The sequence below is a fragment of the Chionomys nivalis genome, chromosome 4 (genome assembly GCF_950005125.1).
Source record: "Chionomys nivalis chromosome 4, mChiNiv1.1, whole genome shotgun sequence".
NCBI classification, from domain to species: Eukaryota; Metazoa; Chordata; class Mammalia; order Rodentia; family Cricetidae; genus Chionomys; species Chionomys nivalis.
In genome coordinates this window covers 102,434,082-102,448,082 of record NC_080089.1, presented here as the reverse complement: position 1 = coordinate 102,448,082, position 14,001 = coordinate 102,434,082, and the positions used below count along the sequence as shown (strand labels likewise).

The window sequence follows — 14,001 nt, the reverse complement described above, 5'->3', positions numbered from 1 at the left end:
CCAGCATTGACTAAAAGGAGTCAGCCTGTAATTAGTTGGAGAAGGGTAGGTGGGTTGCGTAATCTGGTAGAGAGAGTGGGTTAGCACTGAGCTCCCACTTATAGAACGGAGATAAAAGTTGGGTGGCAGGCCTTTGTGGGCTGCTATATATAAGGCATCACCAAGGCTATGTTGAGGTTGGACCCTGGTCTCGCATCTGTGCATCCCCTGTTCTGCACCAGCTCTCTTTCACCTAGGGACTAGTACCATGTTCTAAATGGGCAGCTGGGACTCTCCCCTGAGGATAAAATTAATTTAGGAATATGGGGCAGGGGAATGATTGATTATAGAACAGGAGGCTGCAAATCGTTAGTGCTTTGAAGGGAGCCGTAGAAAGAGAATTTGAGGAAAATAAATAAACACACTAAGCAAAAGTGAAGTGATTTCTCCCAAAGTCACCCCACTTTCTAGACTCAATCCTAGCTGGCCTCCCAAAGTCAATACATGGAAAGATGTTTTCAGCCTTGGGATAGGGAGGAGGTTGTAGGTTACACATGTGCTTGATGGCTGTAGGGATCTCAGTGACCACAGGATGAAGATAAACTCTCGGTGTTAGGAGGGTTGCCATGAGGGATTGTGTACCATGGATGTTGGTTTGTTGCCAGTGTTAATAAACTTAAAACAAAAAAAAAAAGAAGAAAATTGGGATGATTCATTTGCTTCCCAGGGGGAGACTATCAGGCCTGGGATTTCTTAAAGATCCTCCATCACTTCCCTTGATGTGCCCGAGAGTTACAGTTAGACCAGATGCTGCCCTGCTCGCAGAAATCCTGGGGGAAAGCTCTGGGAGTGAAAAATAGCTGTATTTTTAATCAGAGACAAAGTTTATCTGAAAACCCCCACCCCCACAGTTCTACAAATAGAAATTCCCAAGGTATTCATCAGGAAAGAAAATCAGACACCATATTTTAGCCTTGTGTTGCTGAATGAGTCTCCGAAGGCTCTAAGATGAGAGACAAAGCAAATTGGATTTCAGCTATCTGGCCATTTAATCAGAGCCTCATCTAGTTGGCTTCTACGACAAGTCATCAGCCTTTCAACTTCAGCTACAATTCTGCTGAAGTCAGCCAGCGCTGGTTCACAGGGGCAAATGGTCAGAAATGCTCCCAAATCAACACAGCTCCGCGGATAGCTCCCTGGTCTTTTAACCATGGCTCCCTGAAACTTAGAAACTAGCCTCATTTCAAGTGAGGACCCAAATCTTCAGTTTGGTTGGAATTCTATTGTTTAGATTATTATTTTTTTTTGGTTTATGTTCCAAAAGCATAATTGATTCATCTCTCTTTGTCTTCTTTTTCCTTTTTTCAAAACAGCCTGTTGGAAAGGTGAGTGTTCTGTGTTCTGTTCTTGATGAAATAGTGTTTGGATTTTGATAAGACCAATTTGAAGAAAGCCCTCCTTTCCCAGGAAGAAAGGACTTCCACCTTTTATGCAGACTTTTTTACTGGTGAACCTGTTAGTGTACATGGTCAGCAGTGACCCTGCCACCTCTCACTATTGTTCTGTCTTGGGCCTATCCCAGTTTTCTACTCATTATTTTACACAGTCGCTCCTGACTTTCTAGGAGTCAGGATGGACTGGAGAGTCAGGAAACAGGGTTCTAATTCATCTATACAGTCCCCGATCAGTGCTGGCTTCTCGGAGGTGCTCAATGTTCTGCCTCCCTCTGACCCACATCCCCACCTGTCATTCCACAAAGTGCTGCCACGTATGAACCTTACCCTGCCTAGGGCTGGTCTTGTGAGGCCCTAAGCTGCAGTAAGGATGCCTGAGTCCTTAGATCCCTGTATGACACCTCCACTGTCGCCTGGTATTTCCCGTGTCTGAATCAACTTCACTGGGGTAAGGGTGTGGAAATAGCTGTGACTTAGTGAGATCTTTGAATAGTTTTCCTTTTCCTTTTCATAGAAAAGTGTCCCGTGTATCCAACAGAGCTGGTATTTGCTCTGGACCAGTCCTCTGGAATCACAGAAAGGAGATTTAATGAAACAAGAGACATCATCACATCCATTGTCAGCGACCTCAACATCAGGGAAAATAACTGTCCTCTCGGAGCCCGGGTTGTTGTGGTTTCCTATGACTCAGACACCAGCTATCTCATCCGTGGGTCTGACTACCAGAGCAAGAAACATCTCCTTCAGCTTCTTTCCCAAATAAAATACCAAGTCCCCCAGAAGGCCAGGGACATTGGCAACGCGATGAGGTTTGTGGCCCGCAATGCTTTCAAGCGGACATCTTCAGGATCCAACGTCAGGAGAGTTGCGGTGTTCTTCAGCAACGGCCAGGCAGCCAGCAGAGAGTCCATTCTCACGGCCACAATGGAGTTCAGTGCCCTGGATATCAGCCTTGCTGTCTTTGCTTATAATGAAAGAGTTTTCCTTGATGAGGCTTTTGGGGTAAGAATCTCCGTTGTTCATGTTAAGATGATGACACAGGTCAGGCAGCATGACAGTGACACAGAGTCAGGGTGGTGGAGTGGTCTCTCCATCCCCCTTGCAGTTCCTAAAGAGTCAGCAGCAGGAGCAGCAGTTTATCTGACCCTGCTATGAGCTGGGTCCTGGTGCTAGAGCGTCACGTCCATGTTCCTGTGTTCACAATCATGGATGTGGACACATGTGCAATCTCCATGTTAAAACTCAGAACGGAGGCCTGGAGAGTTCTAGGGAGAGATTCGTTTCTGCACAGCTACCAAGTGCCTAACCAAGATATTAGCTCAGGTCCCTCCGAAATAAAAGTGCGGGAGTGGGCGTTCTGCTCCCCCCCCAGCCCCCCCCCCCCCCCCCCGTTGTCCTGTACTTCTCGGAATAGCCACCTGCTCACTGTTGTCTGTCAGACAAAGACGCTTAACCTGTAATGGAGAAAGCTCAGGGGAGCTCTGAGCTCTTAAAATGGTACAAGATATTTAATATATATGAGTATTTTCCTCTAGAGAAGTTCTTTCATTTTTGGACCCGCTGTGTTAAAGCAATCAATGCTCCTCTGTCTTGCTTTCTTATCCAAAACAAAACAATCTACGAAAACCCAAAACTGTAGATCCTTTTTGTTTACTGTCCCGTGACTTTCAGTGTGTTGATCACTTGTGAAACACGTGTGTGTTAGCATCCTCATAACTGACATAGCACCTGGCAGGAAGTGACTTGAAGGACAGAGGGTTTATTTGACTTACAGATATGTAAGGATGCAGTTTGTATGGTGGGGAAGCATGAGGCAGCAGGTCACCATGGTATCTGCAGTAGGAAGAGCAAAGATGACAGGAAATGGGGCCCAGCGGCAAACACCAAGACCTGCCCCCCAGGAACTGAGTTCTTCCAGCAAGGTTCCACCTCCTAAAGGTCCAACAGCCTTGCAAAGCAGCGCCACCAACTGGGGGCCATACGTTTAAACACAGAGCCAGTGGAGACCATCCCACATCCACAAGAGGCTTCTGGAGCTGGGAGAAGCCATCTCATTGCTCAGGAGGCTATGAAGCATGCATTGCTGGGCAGTGGGGGTGCATGCCTTTAATCCCAGCACTCAGGAGGCAGAGGCAGGTGGATCTCTGTGAGTTCAAGGCCAGACAAAAAAGTGAGAGGGAGTCAACTTGCTCCACACACATGCATGCACACATGCATACACACACATGCACAAACGCATGGTGCATGCACACACATGCATGAATACACACATTCATGCACACGCGCGTGCACACACACACACACATTTTCTGGAAGTAGGAGCCACAAAAGTCTCTGATAAAACAGATATTAGAAGTCAAGGTCCCCTGGTTTATCTTTTTAGGCTTTCCTGCCTGCCTAATTTTGCTCTCTGCAAGAAATAAGTGACATCTCTGCTCTGATTTCTCCTGTTCTAGAATTAGATGTAGAACAGGAGAAATCTGAAGAATATCAAATTCAATTTATAGCCTGATGGGACCATGCCCAACCCCATGGAGGCCTCACCGGGAAGCACTTGCAACTGCTCCCTATAGAGAACTACCCCAGTGATATTTCTTATCACTCTGCTATCACCAGATAACATGCTAGCCACGTGTCATCTTGTGCTGCGCTCCCTCCAGTCACTTCATGTATACCCTGCCTCTGTGTGCCTCTCCATCCAGAATGCCTTCCTCCTCTTCCTTATGCCCTCTCTGTGTACTTTGTAACTTTGGAGTTTTATGCATGTTTTAAAAAGTTTGCCATTATGAGTGGCTGGAGAGATGGCTCAGCAGTAAACAGCATGTAATATTTTTACAGAGGACCTGAGCTCAATCCATGGCACCCGTGTCAGGTGCTCCCAAACACCTGTTACTCCAGCTCCGGGTTATCAGGTGCTTCTGAGTCCCACAGGCATCTACACTCAGGTCCCCATGCCCCCCCCCCCACAGATACACACCCATACATATAATTAGCATCATAAAAATATTTTTAGTGATGTGATAAAGAATATCCTATTATTATAACTATTTTATAAGGAGATAAACATTTTTGTGTGGTTTTGGGCAGTTTCACTTTTCTGAGCCACCTCACACTACTCGTATATTTTCAAACCGCTTCTTTTGATGAATCTATTGGAAAACGCCGCCTCATCTTTATCTCTGTGCTCTGCCTCAGTTGGAAACCAAATTTGCAGCATCCCCCTGATGTTCCGGAAATGTATAAAAACATTGCAAGTTTTATATTGAACTTCGAGAAATCTGTTCTTCTCTGCGGAGTTTCCTCCCATGAGCTGAGCTGGGCAGAACAGATATTGAGCACCCAGGCATTCTCCTAATGTGCTACAGTTTCGTTCTCGCTGGAGGCTCTCTGTCTGCTCTAAACCATTCACTGCCTTCTGCCAAAGCCTTCTAGTCAAGAGAGGAAAAATGTCATTTTCCTGGTCCAGCTGCTCACTTTAGTGATGACCCTATTTCTTAGCTCCCTATACAACGATTTCTCAGGGAAAATTGCCTGTTTGCTGTCCACAGCATCTCTTCTCACCTCCCTCCCTCCCTCCCTCCCTCCCTCCCTCCCTCCCTCCCTCCCTCCCTCCCTCCTTCCCTCCCTCCCTCCCTCCCTTCCTTCCTCCCCCTCCACATCATGCTATGTTGCTTAAGTTGAATTCATGGAGTCTAGAAATGATCTTTCTTCACTGTGCTGGAGGCTGGGGCCATGCACAGGCCATCACCTGGCTCTTGCATTCTTTCTTGAGCAAATCCTATTCACGGTTTTATGCCTGCTCCTGCCCCCAGAGTGCTCTTTTCAGTCAACAATGTTCTCAATATTTCTGTACTTAGGGGCTGGTTCCCACACTCAGCCCATATTATTTATTAGCAAGGTTAAGATAACTGTGGACCCTGCATTTTCTTGGAAACATTTTTCCCCACTGACACCTTACATGAACAAATGTCCACTCACCTCAAATAGGACACCAGTGACAGACGAAAGCAACAACTCACCCAATACCAGCTTAGTGAACCAATGAGTTTATTGGACTTACTTACAGGTACGTGGACACGTGAGGGCTGCGGTGGTATGAATTAAAAACATGTCCACTATAGGTCAGAATTTGAATCCTTGGCCCCCAGCTGGTGACACCGTTTGGGGAGGCTATGAAACCTTTAGGAGGTATGACCTTGCTGGAAGGAAGCCTATCAATGGGTTGATTGGGAACTTATACCCTCACCCCGCGTGTAGTTTGCTCCGTCTCCTTTGTTTAGGGTTGGGATATGATCTCTTGCCTTTCTCTTGCGTGCAGCTGCATCTCCTCACCATTGTGGACTCTCACCCTCCGGAACCACCAGCTGAGGAATTGTCTTCCTTCTCTAAGCTGGTTTTGGTCATGGTATTTTTATCACAGCAACAAAACGTAACTAATCCAATGGATTAGGCCCAAGAGTGTGAGTGAAGGCTTGCTTACAGGTGCCCGGGTAAAGGATTCCTTAGAGGATTGTGAGTGTCACCCAAACCGCTGCATTGCTAAGCAGTTTCATCCAAATGTGGATGACGCCTCTTCCATGACTGCTTAGATGAGGTCTCTATTCAGTTAATGGCTCACTTCCTACATAGCTAGCACATCCCACAACCATAGGCTGGACAGAATTACATACAATTGGAGGAGGCAATGAGGACAGAAGTGTCTAGAATCTCTGGTGAGAGTCTAATGATCCTCTCTTCCCCACTTGCTCCTATGAGGAAAGCAGGAGGTCCAACCCTGCAGATAGTCCTTTGCGTTTAGTCAGCTCTTCTGATTAGGATGGCAATGAGCGTTACACTGAAGGTCAGCCTTCACAGCATCTCGTCTTCCTGGCTCTTCTCTTACCTCACTGGCTGTCCTCGCTCAGTTTCTCTTTCTGTCTCACTTTCTAGGTGAATTTCATTTAAACAGTACCTAGTATTTTCCACCCTCACTACCCTACTCCATTTTCAAGGGAATTAATTTCTGGTCAACATATTAGAAAGTTGACTTACTTTGATGCGTATGATAGGTCTATCCCATGAGAGTATAATGCAAAGGTGTTTTTTTCTGTTCTGTTTATTTCAATATCCCTACCATCAAAAGTGCACCTATAACATTGATGGCATCCAATCCATATTTGTTGGATCCAATCTATATTTGTTGGATGCATGAATAAATGAAGGCAGAGCATGTGGGTCACTCCTATGAACCAATTTCTGTGGGTCACCGAGTGAGCATGTAGTTTTTAGATGTGGGACCGAAAACGGTCAACTGTTGAGTAAGGTCCAAATGCCCAAGTTCATAAGAGAGAAACAACATAACTTTCATCCTAAGGTTGAACAAGTATGTTCAGACATTCAGCACTTTAAAGAAGGGCAGGGGGTCTGGCTTTCATAATCCTTCTGTGATCTGAGGGAGGGGGAAAGCAATCCTGAGCCTTGCTGTGGGTTGTGGGCTAGCCTCATCACCATCTGGACGTTCCCTTCATTGTGATAACAGCATCTGCTTTGCATGGGACCATAAAAATAAACATCCCCAAATTAGGTATTGACTCAGTGAATTAATAAATGGTTGTTGCATATTGCTCATTTTGATGAACATTAAAGCAAAACAGTAATCAAGAAACAGAACGAGAATGAGGGTAGCTGCTGTGGAATAATCCTTCTGTACACTGTGAAAATGTGTTGCTCTCATTGTTAATAAAAAGCTGACTGGCCAATGGCTAGGCAGGATTTTGGGAGAAGAAAAGATGCTGGGAAGGAGGAGGGCAGAGGTGGGGGAGTTGTGAGCAAGGCACAGATAAAGCAGGAGATGGACATGCCGTGCTGAAAGAAGGTACCACCATGTGGCAGAAGGTAAATGAGAAATATGGGTTAATTTAGGTTATAAGAGCTAGATAGTAACAAACATAAGCTACTGGCTGAGCTTTTATAATTAATATTGTCTCTATATGGTTATTTGGGGAGCAGCTACAGGTAGTCATGGGAGACACAATGGAGGAGTTATGAGCAAGAATTTTGGATAAACACCATGTCTTCAGTCTATTGCCATTTGAAATAAACTTCACTGGAATTTATGATCGAAAAGGTTCATGTGACATCGGAAAGTTTGACCTTTTTGATGGGGTGCAATAGAAGTGGCATCCTCACCTGAAGTGACTGATGGAAACCTACCCATGAACACTTTCTGAAGGACCCAACTTTATAAGCTGGTGATCTGTGTATCCTATCAAGGATTGTGCAAAGTAATAGTGATGGCAGGCATTCTTCAAGCTTTTCCTCATGAGGAGCACATAATAATAATTTCTCAATAAAGGCTAAAATTGTACCAACAGCATTTATTTATTGCTTTTTCAATTTCAATTTCATTTTTTTTTCCAGTTTGATGACACCGGGACATTTCAGGTGATTCCAGTTCCTCCAGTTGGGAATTATGAGCCCCTGGAAAGACTTCGGCGCTGCACACTTTGCTACGGTAAGACCACTGGGGAAGGTTAGGTTGACTGTGCAGGAGGTTTAATGTCTTCCCAGGGAGTTATTGAACTGGGCTTTTGTGGGAGATTTCTATTTATGATGGTCGGTTCTATTTTTAAGTTTTAGAAAATGCACTATGTCAGAATTCCAATCTCTAGTGTTTATAGAGTTTCTGCAGAATGTGAGAACTACGTATGGAAACTATCTGACTAGTGTAGTCTTTCCGAGGATAGTGTGTAGTTTGTACTGAGAGCCTCTAGACCTCTGAAAATACTTTCTGCGGGAGTTTGGACATGATTTTGAACTTCATGGGCACATGCCGCCTAAATCTTTCTTTACCATAGACCCCTGATACTAGCACTAGTTGCTACATTACTCGGACATTGACCCCTTCTTATTCATTTAAATGCTGTGAAATAGAAGTTTTGATACGATCATAAATGCTTAGAAGCTCTCAGTATCATATGCTAACACGGATCCCATGATATATCTTTCTGTGTGTTTTCAGACAAGTGTTTTCCAAATACTTGTGCAGAAGAGACTTTCTTTCCTGAAAATTCATACATGGATGTAGCATTGCTCTTAGACAATTCCCGTCACATAGCCAATGATGACTTCCAAGCCATGAAGACATTGGTGAGCTCAGTGATTGACAACTTCCACATCACTTCAAACCCTTCAGCCTCGGACAGGATTGCGTTGCTGAGCTATTCTCCCTCAGAAAATTCCAGAAAGAAGAGCAAGGTGAAGACAGAGTTTGAGTTTACAGCCTACGACAACCAAGCCATCATGAAGAACTTCGTCCACACCTCCATCCGACAACTAAATGGAGATGCCACTGTTGGTCTTGGCCTGCAGTGGGCCATGGAGAATCTCTTCCCAGGAACCCCCAATCTAAGAAAGCACAAGGTCATCATTGTGATTTCAGCTGGGGAGAATCATGAGGAGGAGGAATTTGTGAGGACGGTATCTTTGAGGGCCAAATGTCAAGGCTATGTCATATTTGTGGTTTCTTTGGGCTCCACACAAAGAGATGAGTTGGAACAGTTAGCCAGCTACCCACGCGATCACCATCTGATACAGCTTGGGAGGATGCACAAGCCAGATCTGAATTATATTGTGAGGTTTCTGAAGCCATTTGTATACTCTGTCAGACGTAAGTCATTATTTGGTTATTTTCTTTTTGGAATAGTATTTGGTAGTAGTATTCATAACCTAAGAACAATATCATGAAGTCTATAATGAATCCAAATATATAAATTAGGTAGTGATTGGGGCCAAAGGTGGGACATATCCTGAATACAACTTGCTTATGGCTTATGCCTTGGGTGTAAGATCATGGTGAGACCTTGTTATGGTAGAACATCTTTTGCCAAAATCTGTTCAGTAGAAAACACAGAGTGACTGGTGGTAGTCTTCTGAACTGTACTTGTTCAGCCTGAAGAAGTCCTCACAGCTCTTAGGAAGTAGGATTTGAGCGTTTAAATGAGTTTACTTTCTAATCTCGGCATGTAGTGGAGAACTGTGTGAGAATGTGATGGCCCAGCCATGTCCCATAGGACTCCTAAAAACCTGGAGGCAGCTTCCTGTTCAGCAGCGTTAGGGTGGAGCCTGAGACTGTCTGTCACAGGCACCTGAGAGATGCCAGTGTCAGGGGTCACAGATCATACTCGCAGCAGCATGGCTGCAGTCCTGTGTGCTTCAATGTGTTCCCCTTTGGATACGGGTCAGCCAAGGCTGACCAGTCGAGTTCAGAAATTGAGAACAAGCACTGTAACGCTTTTAAAGGAAGCTGACAGTGACTGCTAGAGTATACAAGTGCATGGTCAGTGGACGTCATGTCATCAGAGAGGATAGAGAGCAATGGTGTCGGCCTGCCACGGTTTAGAACTGGCACCTTGCCCATTACCGCAAACATTGTAAGAAAACACTTCCCTGGAGAAATAGTTTGTGTGTTCCCTCCTCTGTGTGCATGCATGTGCATGCATGCATATGTGTGTATGTATGTGTGTGATGTGCATGCGCATGTGTGTGTGTGGTGTGTATGTGTGTGTGTTAATTTGCCTCCAGGAGATAGTTTGAAATGCCCCAGACAGTTTTTGATCTGATTCTTACAATTTTCATAGTGCTATTAATGTCAAACAGGTAAAAGTTAGAGATGCCATTACCATCCTACAATTCACAGGATGGACAGCCAGCCCTTCCCTCCAAAAACAAAATAAAACCCAGCCCCCAAATACCAAGAACCCTTTGCTGAGGAACCCTTTGTGTTAGTCTGCCTAATACTGAATTAAATACCCAAGGCAATTAGTTTATAAAGAGGATAGACTTGTTTCTGATCATGCTTGTGGAATTTACTGTCCAGAGTTGTTGTCTGAGGTTTCTGGGTGCCATTCTGTTGACTGCAGTTTTCTGTTCCCTACCCGGTTGTCGGGGTTTCTGTCCTGCCTGGTTCCTGCATTAGTTAAGTCTCAATGAAAAATCACAGAGGTATACATTAGTTATAAATTGATTGGCCCATTAGCTCAGGCTTCTTATTAACTCTTGTAACTTATATTAGCCCATTATTCTTGTCTGTGTCAGCCATGTGGCTCGGTACCTTTTTCAGTGAGGCAGTCACATCGTGCTTTTTCTGGGGCTGGGTCATGACTGCACACTAGGACTTCCTTCTTCCCAGAATTCTCCTGTTTTCATTGACCCGCCTCTATTTCCTGTCTGGTTGTCTTGCCTATACTTCCTGCCTGGCTACTGGTCAATCAGAGTTTATTTAAAATATAATTGACAGAATACAGACCATTGCCCCACACCACAGAATCAGGTAGCCTGGTTGTTTGTGCCTTTGGCACATCATGGCTGGGGTGTGGGGGAGAACAAATTTGTGTCCACAAGAAACTGGGAAACAAGACAGAGGAGAAGGGAAGGGTCCTGAAGCTCTTTCATGGGTATGGCACAATGACTTAGGGACCTCCCATTAGGCCTACCTCCTAACGAGTAGGCTAGCTCCCAATAACTCTGCCCTAAACACCAAGTCTTAACCTCATGGACTTCTGGGAAACATTTATCTAATAGCACTGTCTTCTGGAAGATTCCACAAAATGGAGCTGAGCTTGTTATTTCTGGGACTCTGTCAGGTTTAGAGTGAGGTTTGCACCCTCTGTTTCCCTTGTGTTGAGGGTGAACCCACAGCAGGACTAGTATTCTCCACTGTAAGGAGGCCCCTGCCTGGCTCCTATGACTCAGACTCAACTGTTGAACCCATTGCCCATCCTCCTGGGCATGCTAGATTATTGCCTTTAAACCCAATGGTCTCATGTGAATGTCACAAAAGACAGATCAAAGCAGTGCTTCTGAGCACAGGTTGATACCAACCCTTCCACTGGATTAGAATTTTTTTATTTTATAGTAACATTTTCATATATATAACACCATATGTCACAGGAACACCTGTGCAGTAGACTGTTGGGTCATCCCCAAACAGCTTCTCATCTGAAAGAAACTCTTACAAAAACTAAATATTTAGAATCTTAACTTCTTAACTAGAGGCATGGATGTCCATCATAATTCCCCACAGAGTGCTGCCCTTTGTGTCCTCCGGATGGCTGACAATGCAGCGATTTGAATAGACTCAAAACATCCTGGATCTGGTCCTGCTGGGCTGGGCAGTGAGTTGCAATTGAGTTAAACTGATAAACCTTGGCTCCCACCTTCCCCGTCTTTCTGAACACATTTTATCGGTTGTAGTTAAATGGTTGCTCTTGCAACTTCTGGTTCTTTGATAACTTTTCCCCAAAGTGCCAGCCCCAGATCTGTTTTTCATTTTTGCTTTTCTGTATACAGAGGTAACAGCAGTGTCCTGCTTCCTCCTTCCGCCAATAGCCATTGGCAAATGGAGTCGTTCAGAGACATAGTCTCATTTCAGACAAATAGGAAGAAAAGCGTATCCCAGAATAAGAGAAATAAAACTATGAGATGCTTTCTTAGATCTTAGATCTTCAATAACCAAGGGCCTTGTTTCATTAAAATTTGTTTTCCTGAATGAGAGGGAAAATTATGGACCACAGCACTGTGCAGCCTGCAGGCAGTACGGAGAGATTAAAGAGATGTATTGTGTTGACAGTAAGTTAAAATCCTTTTTCTCGTAGGAAATCAGGGTTTATTGGTGCAGAAGCAAAGAAATAATATCATGAAATAAGACAGCATCTTTTCTATGTTTGAGCTAGTAGTTTTAAGTCTGGGAGAAAAGGCCTCAGAGAATCAGGATGGATTGCCTCTCAGTTGTGTTAGCACGGGCATGCAGCACTCATGAGTCCCCGCGTCACAATTAACCCTTCCCTGAATACCTTGAGTGCTTTCCCATGATCCTAGTAATTCTCTGGCCACTGAAAGCCGCTGAAGCTCGAGTTGTGAATGCCATTTCTAAAGTTGTCAGTGTTTTCCATCTTCACCGCAGCCAAATTCTCTTGGAATGTGTCACTAACATTTATTGCTTTGAGAGGATTCCTGTTGGGGTTCTCATTGCCCAGAAAACCCAATTTCTAGTTTTGAAATCAACTCTTTGTTCTCTCCCAAGGTCGCTTCAATCAGTACCCACCGCCAATGCTAGAGGGCGATTGCCGGCGCCTCAATATAGAGAGGGGAGATGCCCTGCACGGCAGCCTCCGGTAGGTAGCAGAGTGCCTACATTCAAGTTAATTGACTAGTGGGTGTGGAACTGTCAGGGAAGGTTGTTAGGCAGAGGAAGCTATCAAAGTCTCTGAGGTAAAGGCTCTTCATGAATTCTAGCACCAAACACCAAGCGCGCTTTCCAGTCTGAAATTTTTAAATACCATCGTAAATTTCATTAAATCGTGCCTTTAAAGGGATGACTTTATTTGACTCCTGAAACAATAACACCTCACAGATTCTCCTCGACCTCACTGCCCAGAGCATCCCTCCTGTTCTCTGAGTTCTAGTTGCACTAGGCTGGTATGTGCCTCGTGGGAACTATGCTTTCCCCTTCCTGGTTTCTGATCAGGCCTGGGATCCTATTCCTTCTCATAAGGTTCCATTCACACTTTGTGGTCATGAGTAAAGTGGTCCCTTCTTTGGAACTGGTATTTACCCCACACCTGTTTAACATCCACCTTATCTGGGTATGATGCTACACTCCTGTAACCCCAGTTCTTTAGAAGCAGAGGCAGGAGAATTGTGAGTTCAAGGTCAACAGAGCTACATAGAAAGAAAGACCATGTCAACAACAGACAGTGTCCTCTTTGCATGCACCTTTTATACCTCTGCAAGGGCACTGTGACAGCCAGCCCTGGGGTCTTTTATACCTCTGTGAGGGCACTGTGACAGCCAGCCCTGGGGGCTTTTATACCTCTGCGAGGGCAATGTGACAGCCAGCCCTGGGGCTTTTTATACCTCTGCGAGGGCACTGTAACGGCCAGCCCCAGAGCCTCCTCTCACTACGTCTAGATCTGCATCAGAGTCATGGTCAACCTCAAAGCATTCCACAGAAGACCTTCAATATGCTTGCACCTGCCAACAATTTTCCTTAATATTATATCTTAAGTAAAAATACAACAATTCATTGGCTGAATCCAGCCCCTCAAAAACTGTGAGAATTAGTGATTGATTTTAGCTGGAGCTCCACTGAGCTTGGATCCCTCGCTATCGCTGGTCTTGGCCCATAGTTGCTTACTCCCTGTCTCAGATTACATTCAGCAAGGCAGCTTCCTTGAGAAGATATGGCTTCTAGGTATCCAGAAACGAGCAGAATTCATGCACGTGCATGCTCTTTTAAAGTCAGATTCCATTTATTTGGTAGTTTAGCAAGGCTGTGTCTAACAGCCAACTGCTAGGAAAGACAACATTAATGTCAAGTAGGGTGGTTCCCCTTGAATAAGCCGCAGACTTTTAAATAGGCTGCAGACAAGTTGCGTTGCTACTTGAGCATGTACAAACACAAGCCTCGCTGTAAATAACATGACACTTGTGATTCTTACCCAATCGTTGAGTCTAAACAACTTTACACTTCAAGTCTAAAATCATACACAAACAGTCCCATGCTAACTTCATGCGGCAAGTGATTTTG

At 44.8% G+C, this 14,001-nt stretch overlaps 1 protein-coding gene across 1 annotated transcript in view; it reads left to right on the top strand.

Moving 5' to 3' along the window:
- Positions 1–14,001, top strand: part of Col6a5 (collagen type VI alpha 5 chain) — a 121,521-nt gene that overhangs the window by 85,219 nt on the left and 22,301 nt on the right. The window contains exons 32-36 of the mRNA XM_057768747.1: positions 1,353–1,364; positions 1,948–2,435; positions 7,833–7,926; positions 8,434–9,081; positions 12,496–12,586. Of these exons, the coding sequence (XP_057624730.1) occupies positions 1,353–1,364; positions 1,948–2,435; positions 7,833–7,926; positions 8,434–9,081; positions 12,496–12,586 (1,333 nt within the window). The remainder of the gene's footprint in view (positions 1–1,352; positions 1,365–1,947; positions 2,436–7,832; positions 7,927–8,433; positions 9,082–12,495; positions 12,587–14,001) is intronic.